Source organism: Vitis vinifera, chromosome 12 (genome assembly GCF_030704535.1).
Source record: "Vitis vinifera cultivar Pinot Noir 40024 chromosome 12, ASM3070453v1".
NCBI classification, from domain to species: Eukaryota; Viridiplantae; Streptophyta; class Magnoliopsida; order Vitales; family Vitaceae; genus Vitis; species Vitis vinifera.
This window is the reverse complement of record NC_081816.1, coordinates 2508378-2530558: the sequence shown is the minus strand read 5'-3', so window position 1 is coordinate 2530558 and position 22181 is coordinate 2508378. Positions and strand designations below refer to the sequence as shown.

At 31.3% G+C, this 22181-nt stretch overlaps 1 protein-coding gene across 2 annotated transcripts; it reads right to left on the bottom strand.

Annotated features, from left to right (window-relative positions):
• Positions 1–7316: 7316 nt before the first annotated feature.
• LOC100262504 (receptor kinase-like protein Xa21) lies at positions 7317–15445 on the bottom strand. Of its 2 annotated transcripts, XM_059741246.1 has the most exons (5): positions 14952–15443; positions 11036–11521; positions 10338–10916; positions 8268–10136; positions 7317–7894 (listed from the first exon to the last, which is right to left on the bottom strand). In XM_059741246.1, exons 3-5 carry the CDS (start codon positions 10543–10545, stop codon positions 7545–7547), a joined length of 2427 nt encoding a protein of 808 aa, XP_059597229.1. In that variant the 5' UTR covers positions 10546–10916; positions 11036–11521; positions 14952–15443; the 3' UTR covers positions 7317–7544. The 2 variants fall into 2 exon arrangements, with proteins under 2 accessions (XP_059597229.1, XP_010657055.1); XM_010658753.3 differs by having other exon boundaries at positions 8268–10916; positions 14952–15445.
• Between the last annotated feature and the right edge of the window lie 6736 nt (positions 15446–22181).

The window sequence follows — 22181 nt, the reverse complement described above, 5'->3', positions numbered from 1 at the left end:
AGTCCCATCCAAAGTGACAACCATGGAACTATATAAGTGGGTCCAAAAGCATTGGTTATTGACTTGGTAGTCTCACTTCCTATGCTACTCTATCCTTTTTTAGAAGATTGTAACCTATTTAATAGTTAATTTAATAAATTTATTTAACAATTTTGATATAATTACAACTCAACCATGATTGCATTCAAAATAAATCCATTAATCTTATGCTTGGAATTTGCCATCTTAATTACATTCTGGAGATCTTCTCCACTCATTTTACAAGTTCATTGTATAACATGACATTATATAAAGATAGGTAGGTAGATAGATGAATGGAGTGACTATACTATTGGTCGTGCATGCTAATTAGAAAGGAAAATGGTGCTTTTTCTAGTCCACTTTTTTCAATTAATTTAGAAAGAGAGAAATAGTGATAGTATGTATTTAACTAGCCAAATCCAAAATGTAACATTACTCATGAAAAAAAAAATTCATGAAAAACTTGAAAATTTTCGAAAACATTATACTTTTAGAAAATGTCTTTTGAAATAATTAATAGGGTAAGGACATTTATTTTCTCAAAAACAAATTTATTATATGCTTTGAAAATCAAGTCTGTTGAATCTTAAAAATAAAACAAAAAATAAGCATGTTTGTTTTTTTTTTTTTTCAAAATTTTGTAAGCAAAAATTTGCTAAAAGATGCCATATCTCTACTCTTTCTTTGTATATGATTGTGGGTGTTTTGAGTTGTCTCTAGTATATATTCTAGACAATATAGAAGAAATCCAGTCCATGAAGAAGCAATAAATAACTCCAAACCTATATACATGAAGAGCTTCAAAGGTATTTTATTTCATTTTATATAAAATAATTTTATTTTATTTTTTAATTTCTATCCTTCATTGTTTTTGCCATTTGAATGTGATATATATATAGCAGATGGTCGTAATACATATGAATGGGGTACACACACCATTGACATGGGTGCCAAATTAGGGATTGTTGGAGATTCATATATACATAAAGATTTACATTTTCTGCATTTCATGATTGAATCTTCGGATAACCATCAAAGAAGCAAGACTTTTCAAACTCCCATAAAAATTATAATTCAAGTGTCATTTTCTGCATGACCAAACATAAAGTTAGATATTTCTTACACATCATTGAAAGCATGGATTATAACCAGAGCTGCCGCAACTGTCTCTAGTTGGACATACTCAAAACAATTCAACAAGCATTTGCATGTCATAATGCTATTTGAGAAATATAGGAAGAATGAAGAAAGAACAAAGTAATTGCCGGGTAAAACCTGTGTGGTGATCCCTGAAGGGACAAGACACCCTCAACATCTTTTGGACAAGTGGGTTGAGCCGGTCAAGAAGGGACAGCTGCGGTGCAGTTTTTTCCAAAAAGACAAAAGAGCTAACCTCGGGTCAAGCCTGGTGCAGTGAAGAGTGGGTTATCACGGTGCTGTAGTCCACATTCCACATTCCACAGGAGACAAAACTCAATTTGCATATAGAGCTGTCCACATATCACGATCTAATGGTGTATTCAAGAAGAAAGAAAATGGTCGAAAACCACCTCCTTGGAAAAAAGTGGGTCACGGAGGGCAAGCAGGGGCAACGACAGTCTATTGTGTATCTATATCACGTTAAAGAAAATTCAAATAAATGATTTATCATTTTTCGTATCTATATCACGTTAAAGTGGCACTACACTGTAATGCTAATTTACAAAGAAAAATCATACTTTTTCTAATTAATGTAAGAGAGAAAATCCGTACTGTTTAAAGAAATGTAACCAAATTTAAAGCATAACATTAATTCTAAAAGAGAGCGTTGGCGAAAGACTTGAAGATTTTTCAAAACATGTTAATCATTTTTATTCGTAAAATGAAATACTTATGACAGAAATATTTTGATTTGTTCTACCAGGCCTGGTAGGAACTGGAGAGTTTACATGGAAATTAATATTTTCTAAGTGAATGACAAGAAGTGGTCAATACCTACTATCTTGAAATTATGGGGTTTTCAGGTTAGCTTTGAAATTGCAACTCAATCACCTTCCAAGGAAAACCTTGTGATAACAAAATTTCAAACCGTTTTTTGTGGTCAATACCTGCTACCTTGAAATTATGGACAGAAATATTTTGATTTGTTCTACCAAGCATGGTAGGAACTGGAGAGTTTACATGGAAATTAATATTTGCCAAGTGAGTGACAAGAAGTGATCAATACCTACTACCTTGAAATTATGGGGTTTTCAGGTTGGCTTTGAAATTGCAACTCAATCACCTTCCAAGGCAAGCCTTTGATAACAAAATTTCAAACCGTTTTTGGTGGTCAATACCTACTACCTTGAAATTGCAACTCAATCACCTTCCAAGGCAAGCATGGATTATAACCAGAGCTGCTGCAGCTGTCTCTAGTTGGACATACTCAAAACAATTCAACAAGCATTTGCATGTCATAATGCTATTTGAGAAATATAGGAAGAATGAAGAAAGAACAGAGTAATTGCCGGGTAAAACCTGTGTGGTGATCCCTGAAGGGACAAGACACCCTCAACATCTTTTGGACAAGTGGGTTGAGCCGGTCAAGAAGGGACAGCTGCGGTGCAGTTTTTTCCAAAAAGACAAAAGAGCTAACCTCGGGTCAAGACAAAAGATCTAATGGTGTATTCAAGAAGAAAGAAAATGGTCGAAAACCACCTCCTTGGAAAAAAGTGGGTCACGGAGGGCAAGCAGGGGCAACGACAGTGCAGTCCTACCAAAACGGAGAAAGAAACCTGAAAAGTTGATCAAGCAAAGCGTATTCAAGAAGAGGCAATACGATGGGGCAGTTCAGCTAATCAAGTGGTGCAAAGGGAATTTTGCAGGTACCGTACCCACTTCCGTACCGCAGAATTTTCCATTGTGTAACAGCCTAACTAATCTAACAAAGTCTAACAAAGAAGTGCAACAACTTCTGAAGTACAGCAGCAAGCAGCAGCCGTTACACCAGTGAGACCAGTGAGAAGCTGTGACTGATCTTAACGTCTATCAAGTAATTCGTGAGCAACAACTTTTTCTGGAAAAAGATGTCCTAGGAGGTGAAAAAGGGCTTCAATGCAGTCCCATCCAGAATGATAACCATTGGTTATTGACTTGGTAGTCACACTTTCCGATGCTACTCTTTCTTTTTTGGATAATTCAATCTATTTAATCTGTTTAATAATTTAATAAATTATTTTAACATCTAGGTTTGAGCATGTATCCGGTTTTTAATAATCTAATAAAAATATTTTAGCTCAATTAAAATCCTAAAGTCTACCTTATCTAATAATTTATCCTTCATTGTTTTTGCTATTGAGCTTTGGTCTAAATAATGAAACATTTGGTCAAGTGTTTAACACCAATATCAATTCTATAAGAATACTTCCATTTGAATGTGATATATAGCATATGGTTGTAATACAAATGAATTGGGTGCACACCATTGACAGTTGAGTATAGCTTATTTATTTGATTTGTACCAACAATGGGGATGCAAAGCAAAAGGAACTACGGTATGATCAACCATCTGGGACAAAAACATGAAGAAATGAAACCTCACTACAAAGCAATGTGATCAAGGGTACAAAGCAATGTGACTAAGGACACGAAGCAATTAGATCATGATATAAATTAATAGAATAGAAGATTTATAACTTTGTCCTTGAAAGTGAAATTAAGAGATATTGGAGTGGAATTAATAAAGCAGAATAAGTGATTATTGGAGAAGAGTAATATAATATGGGAGCATGACACAAATTATGGGAGTGAAATATCGAATTTATAGGGGTGAAATTAGAGCTTGTTGGAGATTCATATATACATGAATATTTATATTTTCTGAAGAAATAACTTCCAAACCTATATACATGAAGATTTACATTTTCTGCTTGTCCTGATTGAATCATTGGATAATCATCAAAGAAACAAGACTTTTCCAACTCCCATAAAAATTATAAATCCAGTCATTTTCTACATGACCAAACACAAAGTTTGGTATTTCCTACACCTCATGGAATGCATGGACTATGACTAGAGCTGCAGCAACTGTCTCTCGTTAGACATATTAAAGTAATTGTTGGGTAACCCCTGTGTGGTGGTCCCTAAAGTGACAAGAACACCCTTAACACAAGAAGGGGCAACAGCTACGGTGCAGTTTTCCAAAAGGGACAAAAGAGCTACCCTAGACAAAACTCCACTTGCAAATAGAGCTGTCTACCTTTTGTGAATGATTTTTAAAATTTATTTTCTTATTTTCTAAAAATTATAAGCTTTATAATAATTGCTAAACCAATCAAAGTGAAAAGCATTTGGTATGATAGTTCAATGTATTGAATTTAATTTAACTCTTTGATAATGAAAGTCATTAAAGACTAAAAATAATTTATTTTACAAAATTAACCCTACACTCAGTCTATTAATAATTTTCAATGTTCTTTTCCAATATTATATAGTTAAAGTATTCATCGGTAAAAATTATCTTTTGATATAAAATATCATATCTATTGTAATTTACTCAACTAAATAATTTATTTGTAATTTGCTCATGTAAATTAAACATATAAATCTAATTAGATTATGTTATAAATCCTATAAATTTTATAGATGTCAAATCTCATTATGTTGTTGGTAGTTTCAAATATGAAATTATGATTATAAAAGCAGTAACAATATTCCTTTACTCAAAAGAACATCTAGCATATTATATTAAAGAAATCCATAACTATGTAATAATATTAACAAATTTATAACTTTAAATAAATTATCAATATATATATATAGATAATGATAGACAAAATACAAATAATAATAATAATAATAATATTAAAAAGTACATATATTATGCCTTATAATTTTATTTTCGTATCTTTTGTGAAACTTTATTAACAAGAAATTTGACAACCCTCTAATGAAATAATAATCACATTTAGAAGGTTTTGATGATTTTACTTGGAAATGGTAAATCAATAATAATAAAATTTTCAACTACCAATCCCCATTTTGCAAGCAAAAATTTGCTAAAAGATGCCATATCGCTTCTCTTTCTTTGTATATGATTGAGGGTGTTTTGAATGTGATATATATAACCATGGTTGTAATAAATATGAATTACAACCATATTCAACAATTCTACAGCATTTGCATATGTCATAATGCAATTGGAGCAATGTAGGAAGAATGAAGAAAGAACAAAGTAATTGCTGGGTAACCCCTGTGTGGTGGTCCCTAAAGTGACAAGAACACCCTCAACCGCTTCTGGAGAAGTGGGTTAAGCCGGCCAAGAAGGGGCGGCAGCTACGGCGCAGCTTTCCAAAAGGGACAAAAGAGCTAGCCTCGAGTCAAGCCTGGTGCAGTGAAGAGTGGGCTATCACGGTGCCGTAGTCCACATGCCACGGTAGACAAAACCCCACTTGCAAATAGAGCTATCTACCTTTTGTGAATGATTTTTAAAATTTATTTTCTTATTTTCTAAAAATTATAAGCTTTATAATAATTGCTAAATCAATCAAAGTGAAAAGCATTTGGTATGATAGTTCAATGTATTGAATTTAATTTAACCCTACACTCATTCTATTAAAAAATTTCAATGTTCTTTTCCAATATTATATAGTTAATGTATTCATTAGTAAAAATTATCTTTTGATATAAAATATCATATCTATTGTAATTTACTCAACTAAATAATTTATTTGTAATTTGCTCATGCTAACATATAAATATAATTAGATTATGTTATAAATCCTAACATAAATCCTATAAATTTTATAGATGTTGAATCTCATTATGTTGTTGGTAGTTTCAAATATGAAATTATGATTATTACATTTGTCAAAAAATACATCATTAACTATTTTTTTTCTAATGTTCTTATATATTATTATAAAAGCAATAAGAATATTCCTATACTTAAAGAACATCTAATATATATATATAACGATAGACAAAATACAAATATTATTATTATTATTATTATTATTATTATTATTATTATTATTATTATTATTATTAAAAAGTACATATATTATACCTTATAATTTTATTTTCTTATCTTTTGTGAAACTTTATTAACAAGAAATTTGACAACCCTTTAATGAAAAAATAATCACATTTCGAAGGTTTTGATGATTTTGCTTGGAAATGGTAGATCAATAATAATAAAATTTTCAACTACCAATCCCCATTTTGCAAGCAAAAATTTGCTAAAAGATGCTATATCGCTCCTCTTTCTTTGTATATGATTATGGGTGTTTTGAGCTATCTCTAGTACATATTCTAGACAACATGGAAGAAATCAATCGATGAAGAACTAATAAATAACTCCAAACCCATTACATGAAGAGCTTCAAAGGTATTTTTATTTCATTTTATATAAAAATAATTTTATTTTTTATTTTTTAATTTCTATCCTTCATTGTTTTTGCCATTGAGTTTTGATCTAAGTAGTGGAATATTTGATCAAATATTTAGAGTCAATATCAATTCTATAAGAATATTTTTGTTTGAATGTGATATATATTGCGGATGGTTGTAATACATATGAATGGGGCATGCACATCATTGATATGGGTGTGAAATTAGGGATTGTTGAAGATTCATATATTTTCTAAAGAAATAAGTTCCAAACCTATATACATGAAGATTTACATTTTCTGCATTTCATGATTGAATCTTTGGATAATCATCAAAGAAGCAAGACTTTTCTAACTCCCATAAAAATTATAATTCAGCTGTCATTTTCTGCATGACCAAACATGAAGTTTGATATTTCCTACACATCACTGAAAGCATGAATTATGACCGGAGCTGCTGCAACTGTCTCCAGCTGGACACACTCAAAACAATGCAACAAGCATCTGCATGTCATAACGGAATTGGAGAAATGTAGGAAGAATGAAGAAAGAACAAAGTAATTGGTGGGTAAACCCTGTGTGGTGATCCCGAAAGGGACAAGACACCCTCAACCTCTTTTGGAGAAGGGGGTTGAGCCGGTCAGGAAGGGACAGCTGCGGTGCAGTTTTCCAAAAGGACAAAAGAGCTAACCTCGGGTCAAGCCTGGTGCAAAATCTAACAAACTACCTCACTTTGGAAGTGCAACAACTTCTGAAGTACAGCAGCAAGCAGCAGCCGTTACACCAGTGAGACCAATCTAGAAATTAAGTAATTGCAAGTTATAACAAATTAAGTAAAATATATCTACAAATAGAGGTCGATTTTGACAAGACAATTTGCTGAAATGATCAATCATAGCCAAATAATTTATTGTAGTAGAATCTACCGTATCTTAAAAAGAGAAGTACGAAATGTTCTTCTGGAAGTCATTCATTAAGTATCTTCACTTAATATTATCCCAATGGAAAAAAATTAAATAAAAGCATACAAAATGATTTGTATAAAGGTGATATAATAAGGAACTTTCAATACCTAGCAGACCATGCCCAATGGTCCCTTAGTTCATGATTTGTAAACTCTTAAACAAGCTCAGGGTGGAAGAAAGTGATGTGATCTCCATGCCTTCTTCTTAATTATGGAGTTCTTAAAACATCAATTTGATTCAGAAGCTTTTTGAGTCTAACCACCACATCTTTCGTGTTAATCCTCTTCTCAGGAGGCTCAACCGTACAATCCAGAGCTAATGTCATGATAGAAGAAAAACAAGCTCGTTTTAAGGCAAAACTTTCATCCTCTTCTGTCAGGAGATTGGCATCTATAACCTCCATTATGTTGTTGGTTGATGACTCCACCCAACTCTTCAAGGTTAGTTCCTCCACGAACATTTCATCTGTAGGCTTCTTCCTCACAAAAGTTTCCATCAACAGGATCCCATAACTATATATATCACCTTTTGTGGATACTATTCCCTCTGAGCCATACTCTGCATACTTATTAGTTTCGATTAGTAAAATGAACAAAGAAATAGTAATATGGAGAAAGATAAATAATTAATAAAAAAACGATCTTCTTGTTAAAAAATATTAATTAAGTATCAAGAGGTCAAAAAAGATCATGTAAGATGTTTGTAAAGAGCCAATGACTATCTCTCCATTTTTCAAAAGATTGAAAACAATTTAAAAAACCTTGAATACTTACAATAACTTATCCTCTAACCTACTCCCTGCATGTAATATTAGTTGTTCATTATGTAAAACTTTTATGCCAAATATTGCTTCTTGGTCAAATGGAAAACCAACTAGTTGAGAGAGAGAAAAAATGACATAAGAATGTGTTGAAATGGTAGGAAACTTTACCTGGTGCCATATAGCCTACGGTGCCCAAGGTTTTGGTTCGCTTCATAAACTCACTTCCCATCAACAGTTTTGCAATGCCGAAATCACTTATGTGTGCAACCATGTCATCATCTAACAAGACATTGCTAGGCTTCAAGTCACAGTGAACCACAGGATTTGAATAATAATGATGGAGATACTCTAACCCTGATGCCACATCTATCATAATTTTCAATCGTTGGACAAAATCCAAGTAGTAGTTGTGGGAGTACAACCACTTCTCTAAGCTCCCATTAGGCATATACTCAAGCACCAAGGCTTTGAAGTCCAAATTGGAGCAACTACTAATTATCTTGGCAAGATTTCGATGGCGAATATTCCGCATTACTTCACATTCTACCTCAAAACTCTTGAAAGCTCCCTGCAATTCCAAATTGAAAACCTTCACAGCAACAATCAACCCATCAGATAATACCCCTTTATATACCATGCCTAAGCTTCCTTTCCCAATCAAATTGTCTTCACCGAAGTAGTTGGTTGCATAAAGGAGTTCTTGGTGTGGAATCATTCTATGCATTCTGGGAAGCGACAAATCAACTTGAATTGGAGTTTCTGACTTAGTCTGTCTTCGCTTCCATTGAACAAAGAGAACCACTAGTATTATTGTTGATAATGATACACTCAGTGGCACAATACATTTCAAGAGGAGTGATTTTGTGTTCTTTCTGGAATCTTTCTCACATGCCATGACTTGAAACCGAGGTGCTCCACAAAGTGCTAGGTTGGAGATGAAAGATTCAGCAGTGAAGTTTGCAAAGGGTCCTCCATTTGGAATCTCTCCTTGTAGTTTATTGAAGGAAACATTTAGGTATTCAAGATATTTCAGATGCTCTAATGACTTGGGAATAGTACCAGATAAATTGTTCCCAGACAGATCCAAGGATTCCAAGCTCACCAAATCACCAAAATTGGGGGGGATGTGACCTTGTAGCTTGTTATGGGATAGGTAAAGTTGGAGCAGGTTTTGAAGAAGTGATATGGTGCTTGGGATGTTTCCTGAAAATTGGTTCTTTGACAGGTCCAATGCCACTAAGGACTTCATGTTTCCAACTTGTAGGGGTAGTTGGCTGTTGAGGAAGTTTGAAGACAAGTTAAGAACCAAGAGACCTCTAAGGTTGCACAGGGATGAAGGTATCTCAGAAGCTAGTCCATTGGAGTGAAGATAGACGTTACGCAGTCCAGTAAGATTCCCAGAGCAGCTTGGGATTGTTCCGGAAAGTTTATTTGAACTCAAATCCAAGAATGCTAAGTTTGTCAAATGGCATAGACCACTAGGAATGGATCCATGTATTCGATTTTGAGAAATAGACAACATCTGGAGCTTCTGTAGGCGTCCAAATGGTGTTGGAATCAACCCTGTCAAGTCATTATCATCAAGTCTCAAACCAATCAAGTTGGTTAGATTACTAATCCCTGTAGGAATGGTGCCTCTGAGTTGGCAGTCACTTGCGTAAATAATTTCGAGAGAAATGGAGAGATTCCCCAATGAATTTGGAATCATGCCTTTTAAGGGATTATCACTGATCGACAATGTTCTCAAAAAAATGCAATTCGTCAATGATGTAAGAAAGGCAAGCTCAGAGGCTGAGTGTTCATTAGTCAACTGGTTATGTGAAAGGCCGAGCAACTGGAGTTGTCTCAAGTTACCTAGATCTTTTGGCACATTACCAATGAAGAAGTTGTCGGATATGTCTAGGCTGATAAGGTTGGACATATTTGAAATAGACATTGGAATTATTCCACTGAATTCATTGCCTCCTATTAAAAGTTGTTCAAGATTTGGGAGCCAACTGCCAATACTTGATGGGAGACTGCCTGAAAGGTGATTTCCTGCCAACGAAAGGACTTGCAGCTTAGAGATGTTAAAAATAGCTTCTGGTACTATCCCCGTTAGATTGTTCACGTTAAGACTCAAGAATTGTAAGTTTACCAAATTCCCCAACTCCTTCGGGATATTACCTTGAATATTGTTTTCCCCCAAATCAAGATGTTGTAAGGCGGTTAAATTACCAAATGACGGTGGAATAGTACCTGTGAAGCTACTCCTCCGAAAATAAATCTGTTCAAGCTTGGATAAGTTGCCAATTTCTCTTGGTATGCTTCCAGTGAAGTTGTTATAGGCAAGTGTCAGTGTCAGAAGCTCTCCACATAAGGACAGAGTTGTAGGAAGTTGACCACTGAGCTGATTCAAAGAAAGAAGGAGCCATTGGAGATTAGGAAGATGTTTGCAGATATCCATTGGAAGACTCCCAGAAAGGCTATTATTAGCGAAACCAATCTCTTGCAATGAAGAGATATTGAAAATTTCGGCAGGAATTGGACCACTTAGTCCACTAGAGGCAGAGTTCAAAAGATTTAAATTTGAAAGATTCCCAATCTCTCCAGGAATTCCACCTGCCAATTGGTTAAAACCAAGATATAATGTTTCAAGATTTGATAAACTCCCTATGGCTTGTGGAATGAACCCAGTGAATTGATTGATTGATAAGTCTAGCAGTCGGAGCTCTCGACAATGCAACAAACTGGAGGGGATTTCACCTTTTAGGTTATTTGCTGCTAGACTCAAAAACTTCAGCCTAGAGATGTTGAACAGAGATTGAGGTATTTCTCCTGAAACACAATTAAAATGTGTGGGTTGGAAAAATATCATCACTTTGCCTACATCTCTGAAAGCTCGAGGAAAAGTGAGAATAAAAAGTAAATAAAAAAAATAAAAATAAAAAGCGTACCTGTCAAGCTGTTATTCCGGAGAGATAACCTCTCAAGCTCTACCAAATTACCAATTGCTCTTGGTATGCTTCCCGTAAATTCATTAAATGATAAGTAAATTACTTGAAGCCTTACACATTAGCCTAAACTGGTGGGGATTTTTCCACTCAAATGATTTGATGAAAAATCAAGCTCCTTGAGTTTTGGATTGGCGTTGCACATATCCATGGGAAGACTCCCCGAGAGGCTATTATAGGAGAGACTAATGTTGAGCAGAGAAGATATGTTGAAAATGGTGGCTGGTATGGAACCTATTAAATTGTTCATTTGCAATGATAATATCTTCAGATTGTGAAGATGACTGACCGCCTTTGGAATTTCGCCAGTCAGCTGATTATTGCCAAGATATAGCTCTTCGAGTTTTGATAAATTACAAATGGCTTCTGGAATGTTTTCAACCAGTTTATTATTGAATAAATTCAACTGTTGAAGGTCCTTGCACTTACCTAAAATAAAATAAAAAATATTATTATTATTATGAACATATAATTATGTTTGGTTTAGAAGAGTATTAAAGAAAGAAAAGAAAATATTATAAAAAAATAAGAGCTTATTTAGCAAAGTATTTAAAAACAATTTTCTTTTTTTAAAAACAAAAAACAGTTTTTAAAATTTCATAATACCGTTTAATTATTGTTATCTGTTTCCATTTTTCAAAAATAAAGTGAAATAGAAAACAACTTTTAGATAACAAGTAAAAGTTATTTTTACTAGTTTTAAAAATAATAGAAAAACACACACTATTATTTCTCTTCTTACATAGAATCATTATTTTTCGCTAGGCAAATTAACTCAAAATTAAACAAGACCTAATGCGTTGGATTTGTTAACAAGTCTATTAATTTTTAAAAATAATTTAAAACTTAACTCATTAATATCATAAATTTATGAACAAAAAATGATTTAAAACACTCTTCTACATAAAATTATTATTTCTCAATTTTTTTTCACTAGCCAAATGAACTCCAAATTAAGTATGACTCAATGTGTTGGATTCATTAACAAACCTAATAATTTTTAAAAATAATTTAAAATTCAAATAATAAAATTATTAATACTATAATTTTATAGATAAAAATTGGTTTATAATGACTATTATTTCTTTTCTATACATAATTATACTTTTATAAAAAATTTCACTAGAAAAATGAACTTTAAATCAAGTAACACTTTTTATTGAATTTATTAATGAGTTTAAAAAAAAATTAAAATAATTTGGAGCTCAAAAATAAATCTAATAATAGAAAAAAAAAACTGATATATCATGAGTCATGACTTTACTATTTATCCTATACACAACTTTTTTTTTTTTTCTCACTAGGTAAATAGATTATAAATTAAGTAAGACATAATTAATAATTTAAATTCTTTAATAAATCCTTTAATTTTGAAGAATAATTTGCAATAAAAAAACTGATACAATTAATTGTAGATTAAATCAAAATATTCTAGAATTTTATGTTCAAAATTGATTATTAAATGAGTGTATATGTATAAAAAAAAATTGGCTCATTTATATGTTAAAAAAGTAAAAATTTATTCATTATTCATTTTAAATAAAATGCTATTGGCAATTAATACTATTCATTTTTAACAAAAAAGAAAAAAAATGTAATGATGTTAATATCCTTATGTTTCTAACATATTATAAAATAGTATATTTTCTACTAAAAATATAATTTATGATTTTATTATAATATTATTATTTATATTTTACTAAAAACTATTTATTTTTTAATCTTTTGTAATTAAAAAATTATTTTCATTTTCAATAAGACTTCAATTAAATTTAATTAATTAATATTATATAAATTGAATTTAAAATGTTTTTACAAAATCAAAACAATTTTTGTTTAAAAACAATTTATCCAAACAAGTATTTTGGTTTTTTATTTTTAAAATTCTTTTATAAAAACAACTTGCCAAATATCCTTATTTTTATAAAATATTAAAAAAAAAACTTTTTTTTGTTTAACTTAAAAACAATTTCTAAAAACAAGCATAAGAAATCATGGTCAAACAATAAATTTAAAAAAAAAAATTAAAGTACTTAGACTTGTATTAAAAATGCATATTAAAATTATTTTTATCTTATAGTAATTTTTATTTCACTAGAATAAAAAAAATTATTTCATAATAAAAAACAAATTATTTATCTTTAACTCATATATAATTGTAGATATAAATTTTATTTATTTTTAATCAGATTTAACTTGAATTTGATTTCATATTATTATAAATTAAATTTATAATTTTTTATAAAATAAAAGTAAGACATTTTTTAAAAAAAAAACAATACAAGTTCTTTCATCCAAATAAACTTTTTGATTTTTATTTTTAAAAATATTTTTTAAAAAAAATATATGTTTTTTGTTCTCTATTTTGAAAAAAATAAAAAAATAAAAACACTGTCAAATGGGCTTTAATTTTCTCATGTGGTTAGTTTTACTATAGAAAAAAAGAGAAAAAAAATATAATTATAATTAATTATAATTTTATGTATTTTAAAATTATTAAAACTTTGCATCGAGGATTTAAAATAAGTTAATGAATTTGAAAAAACATATAAAATTAATTTATTGACTTTAAATCTTTTTTTATTTTGAATGAATTTGAATGAACATAAACAAATAATTTATTAACTTAAAGTTTATTTTTTTATTTTCTTTCACTTTTTCTTTTTCTTTTCTTCTAAAGGACTCTTTTTCCTCCTTATATTTTCCTAAACATAGGCATAGGTTTTATTCAATTCCAAAAGAAAATAAATAAATAAATAAATAAGACAAAGAAGATGGAGAGAAAAAATTTGAAGGAAAAAATTATATAAATATAAAGTTAATAGACTATTTATATGTTACTTTAAACACATTTACCTTGTTTTAAATTTTCTATCTAAACATTAAATAATTGAAAATTAGATAAATTTTAATTAATTTTATAAGAAAATTATTTGCTTTAATATATTTTTTTTTAATATTTTCACGGAATCAAACATGACAATAATATTTGTAAGAGGCACTAATGTTGAGGAGAATTTATCATGAATCACATATTGATAGTTGCCAAGCAATTAGGTAGCACGTTTTTGGTTTAGTTGAATATAATTTGAAACTCCTACTATGGTTTGAATTGTGTACAATAATATTTCTTACTTGAAAATAATAATTTGTGGAATAAATTAACTATACACTCAACACAAATGTTGAATATTAGATGGAATATAATTAACTAATTGACATTTATTTTTATTTTTGTTAGGAATTTTAACAAATTACATTAAATTATATTTTTTTTTCAATAATTTAATTTTTTTTGGATCAAAATTTTCTATATTTGAAATTATCTATCAATTGTAAAATGTTACAATAAATAAATCAATTAATGTTATAACTTAAAAAGAAAAGCACTTAGTTAGTTGAAACTTTTTATTATTATTGTGTATGTTTATTTAGATTTATATTTGGTATTACTCATTCTAAAATTCAAAATAAAAAATTATTGCCATTAGTATGGTTATGCTTACTTGAATTCATTCAAAAAAAACAATTTTTAAGAAATGAAAAAAAAATAGAACTAATTTTTAAATTGCATAATGATTTATTCAATTAAAGTGGATTTTATATCAAAATAAAGAGAATAAATTAGACTTGTATCATTCCTATTTTAGTGATTATACATGATCACAATAATTCAACATTCCAATCTATCAAATATATAAATATTATTTTTGAAACTATAATTTATCAATTACTCAACCATTTCATGACAATTGAAAGCCAAAAATTATGATAATCCCAACCTTTATTGATGTTATATATTGAAGCAAGAAACATGAATATTGACCCATAAAGTAGACAAATGTTATGAGAATCTTACCAATATCCTTAGGAAGAGAGGCATGAAAGTAGTTATTACTAAGATCAAGGGAAACAAGAAAGGAAAGGTTGCCAACTTGTGGTGCAATAGTTCCTTCAAGACCCATGTTAGAGAGGTTGATTGTAGAAACTCTTTGTTGAGGAGCATTGCAAAAAATTCCATACCAACTGCAATGGGAGCTTTTGGTTGACCAATTTGTTGCCAAAATGCCTTGAGAATCCTTTGTAATATGGGCTTTCAAGGCAATAAGAGCAAACTCATCAACTAAATTGATGGAGAATACCATGGGAGTGAAGTAAGCCATCCAACAACACACCAAAGCAAACACTAAAACATAAGGTGAAAAGAGATGCATCTTTCCTCTGAGAGAGCAAGAAGAAAAGATAGTTGATGAAGATTGAAGAAGAGGATGTGATTCACAAATGCAGGAGTTAAGGAAGGGAGAGTAATTGGTGGCCAACAACCTTTTTGGAAGAAGTAGGTGAATGAGGTGGACAAGGGCTTCAATGCAATCTCATCCAAAGTGACAACCACAAAACTAATTATGTGGGTCAAAAAGCATTGGTTATTAACTTGGTAGTCTCACTTCTTATGCTACTCCACCCTTATCTAGAAGAATGTAACTATTTAATAATTAATTTAGTAAATTGCTTAACAACTTTCATCTAATTATGATTCAATCATGATTCAATTCAAACTAAATCCATCAACCTTATGCTTGGAATTTTCTATCTTCATTATGCTATGGAGATCTTCTCCACTCATTTTATAAATCCATTGTATAACATACCATTATATATAAATAGATAGATAGACATAGTGACACTAAACTATGATCATGACTGCTAATTAGAAGAAAAAATGATGTTTTTTTCTAGTACACTTCTTTCAAATAATTTAGAAAGAGAGAAACTATGATAGTATGTATAATATAGAAAAATCTAGAATGTAACATTACTCATAAAAAATAAATAAAAAAATAAGGATTCATGAAAAACTTAAAATTTTTTCAAAACACTTATCATTTTAGAAAATGTCGTTTGAAATAATTAATAGGGTAAGAACATTTTCTGCATGTCATGATTGAATCATTGGATGATCATTGAAGAAGCAAGACTTTTCTAACTCCAATAAAAATTAAAATTCTAGAGAAACAATTTTTGCATGACCAAACACGAAGTTTGATATTTCCTACACATCATTGAATGCATGGATTATGACCAGAGCTGCTGCAACTATCTCTTGTTGGACATACTCAAAACAATTCAACAAGCATTTGCATATGTGATAATGCAATTGGATAAATGTTGGAAGAAGGAAGAAAGAACGAGTAATTGTTGGGTAAACCCGGTGTGTGGCCCCTAAAGTGACAAGACACCCTCAACCACTTTTGGAGAAGTGAGTTAAGCTGGTCAAGAAGGGGCAACTACGGTCAAGGAGGTTCTTGCGGACAATTTATTGCTAAAATGCCTTGGGAATCATATGTTATATGGGCTTTAAAGGCAATAAGAGCAATCTCATTAACTAAATTGATGGACCATGAATAACAATATTCCTCAAGAATAAAGGAATAGAGAATCAAATCTAGCAAAACCAACTTCAAATATTTAGAAATAATAGAAACCAGTATGGTATAGAACAAATTTCCTTTTTTTTCTCTAAATGATATAAAAAAAATAAGGCGAATATTTTTTTGTGGTTCCTTAAAAAGAATCCCTTTGAAACCATGGAGAACAGTGAGACCAATGGGTGTCTCACTTCTCAAACGTGTTTTTTGTTTTCAAGAAAATAAAATAGATTTAAAAAAATCAACCAAACAAGCCTATAATTTTTAAAAACTTTTTCCACTTTTTTAAGAAAAATTATAAGAAAATTCTTTTAGTATTTTTTTCCCCCTTTTTTCTTAGTATTTTTTACTTTTCTATCTCCATATTATCCAAAGAAATTCATTATTTAAATTATTTTCTATCTTTTTTAGTACTTTTCAAAAATTAAATATAATTTTAAATTTATTAAAGAATAATTTATGAAAGAAATAACTTTTAAAAATTCAAATAAATGATTTATCATTTTTCGTATCTATATCACGTTAAAGTGGCACTACACTGTAATGCTAATTTAGAAAGAAAAATCATACTTTTTCTAATTAATGTAAGAGAGAAAAATCATACTGTTTAAAGAAATGTAACCAAATTTAAAACATAACATTAATTCTAAAAAAGAGCGTTCGCGAAAGACTTGAAGATTTTTCAAAACATGTTAATTATTTTTATTTGTAAAATGAAATATTTCTGACAGAAAAAGATTTTGATTTGTTCTGCCAGACCTGGTAAGGAATTGGAGAGTTTACATGGAAGGAAAATTCTAGGGTGCCGAGGGAGGTAGCATGCCTCGTTTTTTTTCAGTCATCGGATGAAACCGATTAAATCTCAGCCATCCAAATGAAAAGGCAAAAATGAATACCTACTACCTTGAAATTATGGGGTTTTCAGGTTGGCTTTGAAATTGCAACTCAATCACCTTCCATGGCAAGCCTTCTGATAACAAAATTTCTAACCGTTTTTGTCCTGAGGTAGATTTATCATTATTGTTGACATTATGCCGGTCATCGTAGTAGATGAATGGTTTATCATCATTATTATTGTTACCGTAGAAAGGACAGCAGGTAGATAGATGGGCCCATGATCATTATTATGGTGGCCTAAAAGTCTAGCACCTCTCTTGGAAAAAAGAAAACTAATAATAAATAAATTTAAGCTAATGATTTCTATATCTTTAATTTGCATTGAAACAAAATTTCTGACTTCTCTAAAAATTTGAAGTCATTTCAAACTTTATTTTTAAGAAAAATTGCTAACAATGACGGAAAGAAACCAAAAAGAAAATATGTGTGCAGCATATAACAACTTTCATACAAATTAAAATCTTCATTTACCCCCTATTATTGGTAACAAGATACAATTGCTTAGCGACTTGGCTAAACATGGTAATAGGAGGAAGTGTATTAATATATAAGAATTTAAGTAATGTAAGATGTTCTTCAATCTACCTTCATGAAGATATGATTCTCGTGGTGTTTATTGGCAAGTGTTAGGTAAGCCATTGTAGGTTACCATGTTGGTTAGATTAGGTGTAAGTTACATATTGGTCAAATTTATAAAAGTACCAATTTTTCTCATAGTTTATATCTAATAAACAAGTGTGAGAAATGTAAATTGTGAATACGAGGGCAAACATGAGATCTCATACCAAACTAAACTCTTATACCATATCACAATTTACCAAAGATAATAATGTGATTGTAATGGGGTCCTTATATCAACAATTCGATTCAGGATCTTCTTGAGTCTAACAACACATCTTTCATGTTAATCCTCGTCTCAGGAAACTTGATTGCACAATCCAAAGCTAATGTCATGGTGGAAGAAAAACAAGCTCGTTTTAAAGCAAAACATTCATCTTCTTCTTCCTCAAAAAAGTTTCCATAAACATTACCCCATAACTATATATATCACCTTCACAAATACTATTCCCTTATTTGAACCATAGTTTGCATGCTTGCATATTAGTTTTCATTAATAAAATGAACAAAGAAATAGTAATATAGAGAAAGATAAAAAAAAAAAATTAAACAAGTATTAAGAGGTCAAAAAAAGATGTAGGTCTGTAAAGAGTCGATGATTGCCTCTTCATTTTTCAAACGATAGAAAAAAATATTAAAAGCCAAGAAAACTTACAATATCTTATCCTCTTACTACCTTGATGTGATATTAGTTGTTAATTTTGTAGACTTTAATGCCAAATACTGCTTCTTGGTCAAATGGAAAACCAGCTGGTTTAGAGAGAAAAAAAATGATGGTAGTCCGTATCATTGTAATATAAGAATGTGTTGAAGTGGTAGGAAACTTTACCTAGTGCCATATAGCCTATGGTGCAGCCCATGGTTTTGGTTCACTTCAAAAACTCACTTCCCATCAACAGTTTTGCAATGTTGAAATTACTTATGTGTGCAACCATGTCATCATTTAACAAAACCTGGTTGGGCTTCAAGTCACATTGCACCACAGAATTTGAATAATTATGATGGAGGTACTCTAGCCCTGATGCCACATCTATCATCATTTTTAATCTTTGGAGAAAATCCAAATGGAGTGTAAGAGTACAACCAGTTCTCCAGGCTCCCATTAGGCATATACTCGGGCACTAAGGCTTTGAAGTCCAAATTTGAGCAACTACTGATTACCAGTGAAGAAGTTACCGAACATGTCTAGGTGTAGACCCTCCATTTTGTCCCTTTAGCACATGTCTTTAAGTTCACTTCCAATGTTCCACAGTGATTCTTGGATAGCCCATTTCTACTCATGCAACTTACCTTCTCTGAGCTACTTTGGAGACTTTGGTTGGAGGATTTATCCGGCTCCACATTATGACCTTGGTCGCCCTTCAAGTTTAGATTAGGCTTCACTTAGGTGCATTTCAGGTTAGACTTAGTTAGGCCAACTTAGTATCACCCTAGGCCCGTATAGGTATACTCGGCCCATTAGGCACCACTCTTGATGCCATACTTGATTGTCTTGATGCTTGTTTGATCATCCTTGATAGAATGCATGTCGTGGGTCATATTTCTGAATTAACCATTGATGTTTTATGATAGCGCTTAAGAAGTGATTCAGGTACGTACCCTATCTCTCCTTTATCGTGGTTAATTCCCTTATTTAGCATGCTATTTTCTGAAATCACCTAGCTTACTTAGGTATTCATGATCAACCATTTAATTGCCACGTTTCCCTCAACTTAGTCAGTAGAGACCTTTATAGGGCTTAGAGGGGTGCTACCTCTTAGAGGTACCTTCCCAATAGGTACCCCGATCCCCGGACTAGACTCGGGTTTTTCAAAGACATGCTTTTTCCAAAAATTATGGAGTCACATTTTAGGGTTTTTCTTTCTTGTTTTATTTTCCCTTCAAAATAAAAATAAAATAAGTGACGACTCCAACCTTTTTTCCAAAATTACTTTTTCACAAATAAAAGTGAGTCTCGCCGATCGAGTGGGGACGCAAGTGAAAAATGCGGGTCCACATTAGGACTGTTAGTTTTGACATATTTGAAATAGACAGCGGAAGTTTTCCACTGAATTCATTGCTTCCTATATAAAACCCTTCAAGATCCGGGAGCCAAGTGCCAATACCTGATGGGAGGCTGCCTGAAAGGTAGTGATTTTGTGTCAGCCCGAGGGATTGCAGCATAGAGATGTTTAAAATATATAGTTTCTGGTACTATCCCCATTACATTGTTTTGAACAAGATTCAAGATTCGTAAGTTGAAGAGATACCCCAACTCCTTGGGGATATTTCCTTGAATGTTGTTTCCCCCCAAATTCAACATCTGTAGGGCAGTCAAATTACCAAATGAAGTTGGAATGGCACCTATAAGGCTATTCCTGAGTAAATCGATCTGTTCAATGGTACCAAATGAAGTTGTTGATAAGTTGCCAATTTCTCTTGGCCTGCTTCCTGTGAACTGATTCAATGATGGACCTAGCACTTGAATCTCTTTACAATGCAACAAAGTGGACGGTATTTCACTTTGAGTTGATTCTCCCCAAGATTGATGAACTCAAGTCATGAAAGATTACTACGCAATCTCATAGGCAAAGAACCTGTCCAAGTACCTCAGCGAGAAGATGTTGAACCGTGGTTGAGGTATTTCTCCTACTGGGAAAACACTGAGGCTTCCATTGGATTTTGGTAAGTTTGAGGGAAAATTGCACGGCAAGAAATCAAGAGAAGAAAATGAAAGGTAAGAAAAAAGGAAAAAAACAACATATTTTTTCTAAAATTAATAAATCATTTTCACGTTTTTTTACAAGGAATGAATATTGAAAAGCTTTCTAACTAACTTTATTATATTTGATTTTCCTTGGCATTGTACACCCTAAATAAAAAATAAGATGTTATATTTCTTTCTACTTTTTTTTCTTTTTCCTATGGTACTTGATTTGCATAATCCAAACATCACTTAAGAATTTGAAATTTTCAATTCATTGATAGAGTGGAATTGTAACTGTGTTACGTATATCTAACCACTCAAGCTCCACCAAGTTGTCAATTCCTCTTTTGGCATGCTTCCTGTGAATTCGTGATCTGAGGAGCAGCCCCTTTCAACCGTGGTGATTCCTCCCCAAATCTGTGCCCAATATGCAACCGTGGTGCTGAAAAGTGACGCCCCCAAAAAATCTCCAATGATATACAGCTCGGTCTTCCACTTTTTTATGGTAAGTCATAATTCCACCTTGGTCTTCAATAATATGGGAATTCTCTTCCCTCCAAAGAAAGCCCTGAATGATCTCCTCTATGGCGGCGCATATATCTCATGCAAAAATAAAATAAATATAAGTTAGAAATCATGTAATTGAAAATAAAAACAAACTATGCAATTATAAAATTAGTAAGTCACTCACATACATCTATAAGGAACTAAAGGATAACTACAAGTCAAGAAAGAAACATAGAAAAGCACTCAACATTACACGTGCTAAGAGGACAAAATGGAGGTTTTACACATGTTTAATTTTTATTTGTTTGTTATGGTTTTGTTTATAATTTTTATATGTTTTCCTTTTATTTTTAAAAACTGGTGAAAATAACTTATACTTGTTCTCTAAAAATTGTTTTCTATTTCACTTTACTTTTAAAAATTGGAAACAAAGAACAACAACCACATAGTATCATGAATTTTTAAAAATAGTTTACATTTTTTAAACATAGAAAATCATTTTTATAGTCCATAAACTAAGAAGGCTATTATTAGTCATGATATGATTAATTTTTTATGAGCAAGCAGTATGAAATTAGTCTTTTAATGAAAAATAACCATTAAGTGTTTGCATTAATCTTGAAAAGAAAAGCGAAAGTCAAAGGATGCAGTTTGCTAGTGCACCAATTATGATTCCATGTCCTATAGTCATCAAGGCATCTAGCAACACCATGTCTTACCTACATACTTACAAGGTTATGTTGTTGGTGATACAGTGACCCAACAGATGAAGAATTGATGAATATTGTTTTATTTGCTATGGATGAGGAAGTTGCTAGAGATGATTGTTGGCTTAAAGTTATGGGTGAAAAAATTGATGCAATTGAGAAAACATGGGAGCTCACTAATCTCTTAAATTCTAAGAAGCTAGTTGGTGTCAAATGGGTATACAAAACCAAGTATAAAATAAACGGAG

What these genes read in the sequence shown, in the direction of transcription:
- LOC100262504 (XM_010658753.3), bottom strand. Translation starts at nt 10,545, where the DNA reads ATGGATATCTGCAAACATCTTCCTAATCTCCAATGGCTCCTTCTTTCT. An exon ending in CGTAGGCTATATGGCACCAG is followed by an intron (nt 7,895 to 8,267) that starts GTAAAGTTTCCT and finishes ATAAGTATGCAG; the next exon opens with AGTATGGCTCAGAGGGAATA.